The 12,736-nt window shown below is 45.5% G+C and overlaps 2 protein-coding genes and 1 long non-coding RNA gene across 3 annotated transcripts; 1 reads left to right on the top strand and 2 right to left on the bottom strand.

Annotated features, from left to right (window-relative positions):
• Nucleotides 1–1,885: 1,885 nt before the first annotated feature.
• OSTC (oligosaccharyltransferase complex non-catalytic subunit) lies at nt 1,886–6,140 on the bottom strand. Its single transcript, XM_059844244.1, has 4 exons — nt 5,895–6,140; nt 5,587–5,680; nt 3,652–3,849; nt 1,886–2,548 (listed from the first exon to the last, which is right to left on the bottom strand). The coding sequence occupies exons 1-4, from the start codon at nt 6,031–6,033 to the stop codon at nt 2,530–2,532; spliced, it is 450 nt and encodes a 149-aa protein (XP_059700227.1). The 5' UTR covers nt 6,034–6,140; the 3' UTR covers nt 1,886–2,529.
• Nucleotides 6,141–6,419: 279 nt separating this feature from the next.
• On the top strand, nt 6,420–8,844 carry LOC132326285 (uncharacterized). Its single transcript, XR_009486200.1, has 2 exons — nt 6,420–6,729; nt 8,606–8,844. It is a non-coding gene; the product is annotated as an uncharacterized LOC132326285 (long non-coding RNA).
• Nucleotides 8,742–12,176, bottom strand: RPL34 (ribosomal protein L34). The gene is made up of 5 exons (XM_059844245.1): nt 12,065–12,176; nt 11,418–11,491; nt 11,222–11,321; nt 10,446–10,549; nt 8,742–8,864 (listed from the first exon to the last, which is right to left on the bottom strand). Exons 2-5 carry the CDS (start codon nt 11,480–11,482, stop codon nt 8,780–8,782), a joined length of 354 nt encoding a protein of 117 aa, XP_059700228.1. The 5' UTR covers nt 11,483–11,491; nt 12,065–12,176; the 3' UTR covers nt 8,742–8,779.
• Nucleotides 12,177–12,736: the final 560 nt, after the last annotated feature.

Here is a 12,736-nt window from a genome sequence, read left to right as displayed (position 1 = left end):
AAAATAAGTCAATGTCTGTTCTTTTTCATCTAGATGTATTTTTCAACTTAACTCAATTAAGTATAAAATCATTTAAGGGTTCATATACGTATATACGAACTTTCAAAAGCTACACAAGTTATATATGTCTTCCTGACTATACTGACTAGGCATCATCTCTCAGAGATTATACTGAAGCCGTGCATTCAGTATTTTCTCCATCAAGACAGCCAGAAAATCAAGACCTCTCCACTTCAGCCTGACTCTTTCTGTTGCACTTGGAAGCAGGCCAAATCTCTGGTTTTAATCAGGAAAGACGTGTTCCTGCAAGCTCTGCTTTACCTTTACCTTGTTTTTAACCTTTCACCCACGATCTAGTTCAGTTGAACCTTGAAGATATGAACATGAAACACAGATGGATATTGTCATCAGTTTTCCTTCAGTCACTGAAACATTCTTATTACTATTCCAAGCCCTTGCTTTAGAGGCCACCTGCTGTTACCTATAAAGAACAGCAGACAATTACAGAAAATACCAGCCTTGCTTTACTGCAAAGGGGATTAATCTAACTCACAGCAATACTTCTTCTTTGCAGTTTATTTGACTCAGTAGAAATTTTACCTTGGGTGACAAAGAAGCCTCCAAACTACTTTCAAAATTAACCAATCTCCAGTAGTGCATTCTGCCATCTTCCAACCTACCATGTGCCTCATTTCTGGGTAGTCCATCTTCTGCTCTGCATTTGTGGTCCTGGTTCTCTCTGTGCCAGACTTGGGCAATGATCATGCCAGACCTAGCTGGGAGTCTGTGACCAAAAATCCATGATGTTCCTTCAGCCTTATTTATTGCAGAGGGAATCACCTAGTTTTACCCTCCCAAAACAGTATTATACCTTGCAATTATGTCTGCTTCAGTTGTTGGTTCAAGTTACAACTGAAATTTGCAATGACAGTGAAAGGCACTTCACAGAGCACAGGCACTGAACTGTGCCTTTAAAGTCACAGTTGAAGAGCCTGCTCTTTTAGAACCAGCTGCAAACTTGGGATGCTGAAGCTCAACCGCACTACAACAAGCACTGAGCCAGAAGAGTCTTGATTTTAGTCAGTGAACTTTCTGGTTTGACTTACCTCTCAGAGTATTTAAAAAGATGACTTAAGATGCAGTTACTTACTTACATAGTATCAATACTCCCCCTGAAGGTAAGCATATGTCTCACCAAAACCAGAGTGACTAAAAGATAACTGTCAAAAAGACTGGAAATGTTGCAGTTGTGAGCCTCATAAAACAGCTCAAACTACCTTAAATCTTAATGACAAACATGTAAGAGGAACAGATGCAAAAGTGTCACATCGTACATAAGGATGTGGCAGTGGAAGTGACATATCCTGAGGGCAGATGATTAACAACTAGCTCAGAAATTTGATTAAGTATGTGAACAGCAATGCTTACTTCACAATTACAGGAATAAATAACTTTTCTACTTTATATTATTATACTGATTAAAATAGTGCTTCAAACACATATGAATTGCAAAAAAAGACATTTATGGTGATTCAGAGGGGTCTTTCCTTCCCCCAAAATGCAATACATTACTTGAATTAAACATTTCAGCAACACTCAATCTTTTAAAATTAAGACAAATTAAACTGGAACTTTGCCTCACACAAAAAAGCAGCAGCTTCAGAAGTAAGTGTTCTTGGCTACTGATAACAGCATGTTGTTTGCATACAGTACTAATTCATGGAAAATGACGTTTCTTGTCCCTGATACTAAAAAAAAATAAAATCATTATCCAACAGTGAAAAACAAAGCTGAAATTACATGGTCATGGTATGGCACCTCATGTCTGAATGCAGAACAGTCCATACAAAGAAGAAAAAGCTTTACAAGTTGCACAAATTTAAAATAATTTTTTAGAAAATAAGTTTTATTTGGCTCCTTTTGTACACTTTTTCTTAAAAAAAAAAAAATGCACATTCATACAGTTTGCTCTTCCCAGTGGATGTCTGGATCTGCTCACATAGAGCATTAATATCACGAATATCAAGGCCAAAGATGCCTTCACAATAATTTCAGACACATTGTATTCTGGCTGTAAAGCATCCAAAGTTACTTATTTTCTGATTACAACTTGGAAATCAATGTTTTGAGTGTTTCTTCTCTGATTCACATACATAATTGTCCCAAACAGGGAAGAGGAGACAGACCTGCAACAAAGAACCGTCAATGGCGAGTACTCGTTTCAGGTAGAGCTAAAGGTAGGTTCTTTGCTCCACACCGAGATGGAATATAAAAGAAATACTCAGCTATATAATTTCTCTTTTTCAAAAGCTCTACATCAGAAATGATAAAATATTGCTTGAAAACTACAGATCAGCCACTGGTAGTGACAGTTTGCTTGCAGAGAAAGCACTCTTTCCCTAGTTGTTTCTCATGGCCAGGTCTCTGCTGTTGATGGTGACTATGGAACTTGCTTCTTGCTGTTTCTTCTTAAAACACTTCGTGAAGAGGAGGAAATTCAGCTCAAACTTTCACACAGCACAAGAGGTACTAACCCATCAAGTAGCCCCTACAGAAAGAAAATTAATTTAGAGAAAAATTTAGCAAACATCGGCAGCACTCCTCAAAAATTAAGAGGCAGACAATCTTAAACCAAAACTTAAGACTGAAAAAGCCTCTGCTGATCAAGACTATTTAGCCATCTTAACTACACACTCATTCCTCAGCTGATTTTCTTCAATGAACACTGAAAATGCATTAGCAATGTTCTTAATTCAACTTTGGTAATTGTTTGGAATTTGTGAAGCCCACATTATACCCTAAGAAATGTCCTTTATTTGTTCTTTACACAAACTACAAGTGTTAAGATATTCAATACAACCTAATCTTTTCTGACACTTCACACAAATCTGTTGTCTCTTTCTCTTCCATTTCTCCGAAGCCCTGGTCTTTTCCTGAATTTCAGAATGAGAACTGTTGTACAGACACACATGTACTCAGTGAAGCAAAAAAAACCATACAGCATCAATTAAGCAAGAAAATACAGGGCAGGTCCCCATCCAGATAGCTGCTGCGTGATGGGAACCCATCACTTCTGTGTTAGGAAACAATTTTTTTACGTATGCTGCAGAGACCAAAAAAGTATTTAACAATAGAAGAATTACTGTCACTATTAATTCAACACTTCATGGAGCTACTCCAGAAATTACCTAACAGTACCTCAAAACAACAGGTTTCAGCTATTCTAAATAAAATAAATAGACTGAAAAATACAGAGGAGGGAAAAACTGGAAAACCTGCATTTGGATTTTGCACAGCCTGAAAGCTACAGTACTTTGACAGTTCCATATTCCTCAAAGCCCTACTGTGTAGCTACTTACCTGACCAGTACATACAATGAATTTTAAGGTACACTGAGCAAGTCAGACTCAGTAACCACCTTTTCTAACATACCAGGAAATGTCACCCTTTTTTAACTACAGCACAATCTTACAGAAGCTGGTTCCCAAAGCATCCCACCTCATTTAAGGTAGCTTGTTCCAAAAAAAGCAGTGAAAAAAGCAACTTATATTCAAGCTGAAGATCACCATATTTTCTGTTACTCTTAAATTTAACACAGCACACACGAGCCACAAAAGAGAATAAAGACTGAAAGATAGTTAAATCACTTACGGTAATTTCATCCTCATAAAAACTCTGGCCATGAAGAAGCTCAAAAGCACACTAACAAATCCAATAAAGAGCAAAAGAAACCTATTCAACTTGGGGATATTTGGTGCATTGGATCGATCCAGAATTATGAATCCTAGGCCACCCATTGTGAAGAGGAAGCTGGATGCAAGGCCTTCCATAATGTACTGTCCATTTACTCTAAGGGGAAAAAAAAAGAAAAGGTGAAAAGAATTCAGAAAAAGATTAAAGAAATTATTGACATTTCAAACCCTATCTACTAAACATGCTTTAGCTGTACAAACACACAAGATGACTGATGGCTGCCTTTCTAACTAAAGCAAGTAGGAAAATGTTATACAATTACATCAAGACATTAATACACAATTTATGTCCAGAACTGACAGTCTGCAAGGTGCCCAGTGCAGCACACAGGAGGATTTGTACATATTTGTGCATACCAACAGCTACCACCCAGCTCATTGGATTGTAAAACCACCTGGTCCAAGCAGGTCCCTGGTTATGCAGATGATCCCAAGGCATGGCACCACGACCTCCTTATTTCTATTCCCATGTTTAGGCAGGACTGCCTCAATCCTCCTCTCAGGACAAATTCCACTCAAAGCACTAGGGCAGCACATGAAGCACATCTGCTGGTTCCAGCACACATCCTGTAATCCTGTAGGATGTTCTGCTGCCTGCTTGCTGAGCCTGCATGGATCCATTGCAGGGACCAGCCTGGGGGTGCCTCATGGAGCTCTCTGTCAGCCCAGGCAACTGCACTTCCTTCTTACAAATGGAAAGAGATGGACAGTGAGGAAGCTGAGATGCAGAAAGAATATTGCACCTGGATCACGAGTCTCCAGCTTCCCACAGTCACTGAGCCATTTTCCCATCCTCCTAAATAACAACCTCATAATACTGGCTTGATGAAACTACAGTGGATGGCCATATAGAAATAAAGATTATCATTACTGCCTCATATCCTGGAAACAAACAAGTTTGTCTTCTCTTGTCTTGTTTACACTGACAGTGCTAACAACTCCCTGCAGCAACTTGATTCATCAACATTGCAACAATCCAACCTAGTCTGAAGAACACACCTAGTCCAAGCCAAAATCTGTCACATCAACCATGTCACAGACCTCACTGATTCAATCAGCTTTTTGGTATTTAATAAAAATTATTACTTGTTTCCACACACATAGACACCCCTCTCCACTCCCCCCCCCGCCCCGTTACAAAAGTAGACTTAACTCTCTTCAGACCAGTTTATTACTAGGAGTCTCCAGGTATTTTTCAGTAATATAAGCCAAAGGCACTAGGAATACCCTGTCTTTACACATTTGTAACAATGTTCCCCACCAGAATCCCAAGTACACTACAGTTTAAAACGTAAGAAACAAGTTTCCCAAACATTACATATTCTGCAACAAAAATTGATCAAATATATCTGCATCCAGTATAAAGCTCAACATGATTAGCAAAAAAATAAGTACCTACAGCACAAACCAAGTTCCTTCTACCAGACCTTTCATTTTTTAAAGTTTTAGGACTAGGTTGGTTGATTTCCACTGGTTTCAATGCTGGTTTGGTGGGCTTTTCGTAAAAAGCAAAAAATAGTTCTTGGCAAACCAACAATGGATATAAAACAACTCCTGCCTTGCAGAGGGGAGGGGAGGGGAGGGGAGGGGAGGGGAGGGGAGGGGAGGGGAAGGGAAGGGAAGGGAAGGGAAGGGAAGGGAAGGGAAGGGAAGGGAAGGGAAGGGAAGGGAAGGGAAGGGAAGGGAAGGGAAGGGAAGGGAAGGGAAGGGAAGGGAAGGGAAGGGAAGGGAAGGGAAGGGAAGGGAAGGGAGCACAGCTCGGCAAGAGGGGCTTATTCCCTTGAGCTTAGGCATTTGCAGGATGCCGCTTGTGGGATCAGGGCCCTGCTCTTACCTGTATGCCAAGAAAGCCACCGGCCTCTGATGCCCGTGTTCGTCTGTCATGGACCCCACGCTCGGAGGTTCCACGATCACGTCATAGATAATTCCTGCGGGGAGGAAAGCAAGCACTGACTTGGACCCGCAGTAGCGAGAGCCGCCCTGACACCGCGGGCACGCTGCGGGGATGCCCGAGGCTCGTGTTTTACGGGCGGTTCGGACCCGGACACGGGGTCAGCCTCGGCTCTGCCACCGGGGCAAGGACCGAGGGAGAGCTGTTCTGCGAGCGGGGCCTCCCCTTCACCCCGCCCGGCCCGGCCTCACCTCCGGTGATGAGGAAGTAGGACACGACCACCAGCGCGTACACGGTCATGGCCGAGGGCATGTGCACCCAGCTCGGCCGCTTCAGCTTGATGTTGGGGCACTCGAGCACGGCGAAGGGCAGGCGGTACAGCGTCTCCATGGCCGCCGTGCGGTCCCGGAGCGGCCGCGGCCCGCTGCTCCCCGCCGGCGCTATCCGCTCCCTCCCGCCGCGGCCGCGCTCGGCCACCGACACGAAGGCGGAAACGGAAACGGGCTGCCGCGTCCTGACAGGGAGAAACGGATCCCTTTCTAAAAAGAAAACTAAACAAAGCTCTAGAAACTTGCGACTAGGATTCAATGAAAGATTCAGACTTTTTTTTCTGTCTGCATAAAGACATGGAAACGCCGCCAGTCCGCCGGCGAAGAGTCTACTCTGTCTTACTCACCTGCCAGGACCCGGCAGCCCTGACGTGTCGACGCTGGGTACTGCCTCCGGGGCGGGGGCGTGGCCGGGGGCGTGGCCAGGCGCAGCCCCCGCCCCTGGGCTGGGCAGCCACGTGGCCGCCCCGGGGCCCGCGTGTGCCCCGGGTGCCGCTGGCCCTGCCCGCTCGTCACTCGGTGGGACACCGCCCGCTGGTCATCACTGCCCGCCCGTGACTCGGTGGGACACTGCCCGCCGGCCACCACTGCCCGCCGGCCACTCGGTGGGACACTGCCCGCTTGCCACTCGCGGGACGCTCCAGCAGCAGGGGCGACTCCGGCGCCGCAGCCCCTGCCACGGGGTAGGAGCACCCTTTGGACACCCCTGTGCTGATGCAGTTTTCCGGCGGGGGGAAGGAAAAGCCACGTCCCGCGTGTGAGTTAGCACAGTCAGGCTGGGGAGATGCAGACCCGTCGAGCAGACCAAGTTCCGTAGTGGGACTTTACCCCAGTCCCTGTGTTTACAGGGGAGGGTGGGGCTGGGGTGCCCCTTGGGCGCACCATGGGATGTAATGCCCATCCTGACCCACAGCCAGAGGTCACCCCGACAGCTGCACACAGACCAGGTAGGAAAAAGCACATCACAGCAGTCGCTGCTGAGAACAAGCAGGGTACCGTGTGTTACAGCCCATGTCACACACTCCTGCAAGGGTGCACACACCTCATCGGTCCAGGCCAGCCAGGCCCCTGCTGCCTCTGTCCTCAGCTCGCTTTGGAGAGCAGCAGCGAGGCAGCACGTCAGAAAAACTCCCCCGTTTGAGTGGAAGCCTCTCTAAGGAAAGGGGTGGGGAAGAACTCTTCACTCCAGGTTACACAGGAGAGTGTCCCAAGCACCAGCTGAACTCACCCACCTCGCCAGGCTACCCAGCCTACTTCCCACTGCACAGCCCTTCCCCAAATGTCTACCCCAAGTACTAAAATTTGCACTAGAACAGTAACACAACTAAGGAAATGTTAACCTTGTAAAGTAACTATAGTAACAGCACCCAAAAATGTTAAAGAGTAGTAATGTTAGGCTCAAAACCTCCTTTAACGAGCTACAGCCTTTGCACCTGAGCTGAGGAGAAATGCCTCACATACTTAAAGCTACATTTATCCATTTTGAGAATACTGACAATTATTTTAACTCCTTGGGACACTGTAAAGAAATCCTTGGGGAGGTACAACTCCTTTCACCATGCACGGTGTTAAATCACTTACCCTGGACCAGAGCCACCTCCTGCTGTCACACCCAGCAGGCAGCTGAGAGTTGCCAGGCACCTCACCCAAAGCACCAGCTCACTGCCACCAGAAGGGTTTTTCGACTCAGCCTTGTCCTCTGTCCCTTGGCTGTCTGTGCAGCTGGCAGAGCTAGGCAGGGTAAAAATGCAGCATGCACTCAGGAGTGACCTGCACACATCTGAGCCACAGCCTGAGCAGACTCCACAGGTGACTTCAGAAACCCCTTGAAGTGGCACTCTCATGGCTCCCAGTAAGCCTCTGTACTGTTATTATTTCTCCTCCTTCCTCTCATGGTGGAGCTCACTACTTTTTGAAAATATAGTTTTGGTTAAAAATAGGTAAAAATAGATGCCTATCAGATACTAAAAGCAGTTCAAAATTCAGAGTTGGGGCTGAGGAATACTACTGCACATACAAACAAAGCAAGAATTATCCTGACTGCGTTAGTACACTCTCAGAGAGTGTTAAGAGGCACATTTAGAGTTCTCTACAAGACAGAATGAAGCAAAGCCATGTTCAGTTTTTACAATTACATCCTTCATGATAAACCAACAAACTTTGGTTCAAACTTCAATACCAGAGGCCCAAATTGCTACTCTAAATCAGAAAGCCTTTAAAGGTCTATCCTAGCTGCACCCTGGAGCTCTGTTGGTATTGTACCTGTAACTGCTGACCCAGGAAGTCCTAACAGAGGATACAGCAGCTGCAGCTTTCTTCCAGAGATTCAGATGTAGCAGTAGGCAACTGTCTGGTGGATACAGCACTGGCTTTGAGAAGTTAAGACTATTCTCTCCACTGTCTCTTGAGTAATACTACATACAATTAAAAAAAAAAAATCTACATTAAGCTTGTACTAGCTATCCTCTTGTTTGCTCTTCTTTTTCAAAGTCTTAACTTTCTTATGAGACAAGTCCTCCAATGACTTCATAAACAACTGCTGAAAGAAAACCTGCACTGCTGAAATTTATTCCAATCCCTCTACATGACTGAGCCTGAGCTGAGAGTCCTGTTTAACCAGACTTCCTTTTCAGCAGGCAGCACTGAACAGAGCATCCTGACCTACAGGTTCTGCTGCAGCAAAACCCAGCTCTGCACTGTACAACCTGCAAGAAGCAGCAGCAGCTCCTACCAGTTTTGAGTCATACATGGAATGACAGGACACAGAAGTGGAGATCTCATTTATTGGGCTGAAACTACAAATAGATTCACTTTGACTTCTGGCTCTGTGCTTGTGCCTTCAACACTTTCACAACAATCTTCTGCTCCTCGATAAGAAAAGCTCGTTTGATCCTGGAAAAGAAAAACTACTTTAGGATATGTGTCTATCTACTAAAGTATAAACACAAAAATAAGACAAATTACAATTAATTTTGCCACATTCATTGCACATGTGGTGTTAGCTCCACAGTTACATAAAAAGGGAACCTACTGCTGCTCTTGCCAGCAGCAAAAGACAGGCACAGTAGCACTGCAGCAGTTTGGGGATGGCAGCCTACAGTGCCTGCAAATTTAGGGTAAGTGGCTTGGAGGCAAGGAAGGTAATACTTGATGGCTGATCATGGGAAAATTTACCATCCTCACAAACTTCAAAGGCAAAAAGCAGAACTCCTAACTGGAGAATTAATTCTGTTGAAGTCAGAATTGGTGTGACGAGTGGTGGTCAGCTCTCTTCCTCAGAACTACAGGAAACTACGTGCATCCAGTTATCAAAACCAGGAATACTTTCCCTGTCAGGATTAAAGTTCCTTGCACATCAACAGGGAAAAGCCTAGCAGGTCAAGTCGTGCCCAAATATGACTATTTCTGGAAGACATGCAGGACCACCGGGCAGATGGGACAGATCTCTGCACCAACACTCACATACCAACAGACTATTTGATGGTTCTGAGCTAACAGCACAAGTGTGCCACACACACTGTTCTACCCTTAAACATTAAAATGTCCTCTGTAAGTACCTGGTACACATGGCTACTTCTGCAGTACAACCCTGTCAGAGATGCCTAAGCAGGTGCAGAAGAAAATCTGACCATTACAGGCTGTAATTTCTGGCTTAGGCACAGTTAGAATAAAACATACTCATGCACTAAAACCTACCTATCAAGTTCATGAAGAGTTTGGGAAAACCTCAGAAAAAAAATGTGGCTTTTAATACAGAAAAGTTATGCAATGGCTCTGCAGCTCTAACAGCTTATCTTCAGTGGTACCCAAAGTAATTTATCTTAGAACTCACACATGCCAAAAATGAAAAAAAAAAAATGCTGGCACTACAGATGAAAAAAAACCTGGCATTAGACTGCTGACCCCAGAGATCTGCTTTGTTTACCATTCACAGAGATGACACACTCATGGTCATGTTTTTCCTCAAACTTGCCAAGGAAGCATAGGATATGCAATTGCTACACAATAAAACTGAATTCATTGAGGCCTGGCAAAGGCCATTTTAAAGCTTAAATACATAAAGCTGCTTAACACACAACGACGTAATACCTGTGAATCCCAAAACACTACAAAGAAGTGATAAATTCAATTAGATCTGCATAAGGCAAAACAGGACAACAGAACAGACTAATCCTTACTATGGGCAGTCAATACAAAAGATAAACACCCAGCATGAGCAGACTGGTTTGTATCAATGCAACAGTGCACTGAGAAATCCTGAAGAACAAGACGTCTCCACAAAGGAGCTCCACGCGCAGGAATTCCCTCAAATCCAAGGGACAAAAATCACACACATCATTGCTTGATGCGCCTCACACTCACACTCTCCATCTCCCTACACCAGTGTCAGACAAGAGCCTTCAAAGTTTGGGAGAGATGTAAAAAATTTGTAAGAAGCAACCTGAGGAATAAAGCTGGCTTTGTGTGAATTACCTGTCACGGACACACTTGGCACACATGGAGCCACCGTAGGCTCTGCTCACGTGCTTCTTCGTTTTTGACAGCCTCATCAGAACTTTGGGGCGCACAGCACGGACCTACAGACAGCAAAAACAAACAAGTGTGTCATAGGACACCAATTCTTTTTCTCTGCCACGTAAAAACTAACATCACTTCCATAGTTAAAAAAAAAATATAAAAAGCAGCAACACTTGAAGTTTACTATTCAAGATGCTAAAAAGTGACTGAGATCGCAGCTCATTGCATGGGCCATTCTCATTATTCCTAAGCTGATCTTTTCATTCCAACACCGGGGTTCAACAAGAGGTTCATTAAAAAATTGGTTACAAAAAAGACTTTTTTTTAAAGATAGGAACTGCTCAAAGATCAACATTACTCAAGCATTCCTGTAACTGTTAAAAGCAATGGTGTTACTTCAAGAAAACCTTCTGACGAAAAATACATCAAGAACGTTAATTCTTTTTTTCTAAATACTTTATAAACTTGGCTTACCCTTTTTTTCTTCAAGTCTAATAGGTCCAATTTACTTTTTTAAATTCTGCTATAGAATTGCCCTAGTTTTAAAAATTTCAGACTTTCTAACACAAGAGTTTATATTTAACAATAATGCAAACCAGGAACATTAAAAAAAAGGTTATTTCAACAAGAACTCGTCAATAAGCAGGCCCAGTGTATACTTGGAAAGGCTCTTTGTCCTGAAGAAACACTGCAGCACAGCAACATCCTTAGGTGTTTATAACCATACTCACACCACGAAGTCTTCCTGGGCAAATCCCACATGCTGACTTGGGCGCCTTTCCCACTTTCTTGGTGTAAAGGTAAACAATCCTGTTCCCGGGTGTTCGGGACCTAAGCACAGCAGAGAAACGCTCAGTTATCATAACAATCGGAAGTGAAGCATCACCTGTTTACAACTCAAGTTTTCTTACATACGGTCTTACTTACAGTCTGGTCTTGTTGGAAGCTGTGTTGTAGGACAACCTACGGCGGTATGTCAGGCGCTGCACCATTTTTCACCCCTAAAGAAATCAAAATCAAAGCGGCACTATTTAAGAGCTCGATGTTCACACAGGAAATCACATCTCACAAGATCACCCGTACAGAGCCAGATGTGAATCAGCAGCTGCCGATTCAGTATTAATAAAACTAAAGCCTTTCCTGATCAGCGACACCAGCAGAACTATATTAGAGAACAACAAATCGCCTGTCAACAGGGAAGATGCGATCCGCAATGAAGATTCACCCGAACTAACGCCAACACTGTTCAAACATCCTGGTCTTGCCTGGATTATGTCAAGCTCTCCTAAGGAACTGCTTAAAGCTTTATCAGCTCCGTACTTTATAGTCAACATAAGCTTCACTCGCAGCCCCGGGAGACGCGGGCCCTACTCGGGAGCCCCACCGCGGAGGCCTCGGCAGGCCCGGCCTCTGTGCCGGGCGGCTCTGCCCCCGCTCCAGCCCACGCGCGGGCAGCAGAATCTCCGCCGGCCCATCCCCACGGCCCCTCGGGGTTTCGGATCGCGCTCGCCGCCCGCCGGGCCGCGGATGAAGGCGGATGGACACCCACAGCCCTCGGTCGCCCGCCGCCATACCTGGCGCCGCCGGACCCGGAAGAGGAAGCGGACATGCGCGGGTCAACATTGAAATAGCGGCGCTGGAGCCAGGAAGAAGTAGCGGCGCCTGCGCGCTGTAATCCGTCTGCCAGGCCGGGCGGCGAGTGGGCAGAGCCATGTTGTACGGCACGGAGGTGCTAGGTGGCGCCATGTTGTACGGCTGAAGCGGGGCGGAGCGCCGCTCGGCGGCGGGATCGGGAGCAATGGGCGCCATGGGGGCCCCGTTTTATTTATTGTGTGTTTTACTGAAAAACTGTTGTACTAAAATATCAGCTTCTGTCCTGGAAAAGAAGGATTTGTGCTTCACTATGGTAATTACGTAGCTTTGGGCCCAGAAGCCATTCCCCATCCTGCTGTTTAAGCCCTCAATTACAAGTCGCTCCTACAGGCTTTTCTACGGCGCACTGGCTCCTGACACACCTGGGAGCCGTGTGTCTTACACAGAATTTCCACAAGGAAAGGCTGATCCCACGGAATCCCTCGACAGCCTTGCCGGGAGCATTGCAGGGCTGCCCTTGCCAGGCTCCGTTCCCCTCGAGATGCCCTCACTCTTGACCGGCACTGGCCTTCCCGGGCACAGGGCCAGGCAGGCAGGCTGATCCCGAAACTGCCCCCTCTGGAGAGCTACCCAATGCCCACATTTGCCTGACA

Source organism: Haemorhous mexicanus, chromosome 4 (assembly GCF_027477595.1).
Source record: "Haemorhous mexicanus isolate bHaeMex1 chromosome 4, bHaeMex1.pri, whole genome shotgun sequence".
NCBI lineage: Eukaryota > Metazoa > Chordata > Aves > Passeriformes > Fringillidae > Haemorhous > Haemorhous mexicanus.
The sequence above is the reverse complement of the archived record's forward strand: the minus strand, read 5'-3'. Positions and strand labels throughout refer to the sequence as shown.

Bases quoted from the DNA above. Each gene is read 5' to 3' on its own strand.
- OSTC (XM_059844244.1), bottom strand. From the start codon at position 6,033: ATGGAGACGCTGTACCGCCTGCCCTTCGCCGTGCTCGAGTGCCCCAAC. The intron at 5,681-5,894 runs GTGAGGCCGGGC...TCCTCCCCGCAG, and splicing joins CTACTTCCTCATCACCGGAG to GAATTATCTATGACGTGATC. The intron at 3,850-5,586 runs GTAAGAGCAGGG...TTTTCCCCTTAG, and splicing joins GTGGCTTTCTTGGCATACAG to AGTAAATGGACAGTACATTA.
- RPL34 (XM_059844245.1), bottom strand. From the start codon at position 11,482: ATGGTGCAGCGCCTGACATACCGCCGTAGGTTGTCCTACAACACAGCT. The intron at 11,322-11,417 runs GTAAGTAAGACC...TGCTGTGCTTAG, and splicing joins GCTTCCAACAAGACCAGACT to GTCCCGAACACCCGGGAACA. The intron at 8,865-10,445 runs GTAATTCACACA...TTTCTTTTCCAG, and splicing joins GCCAAGTGTGTCCGTGACAG to GATCAAACGAGCTTTTCTTA.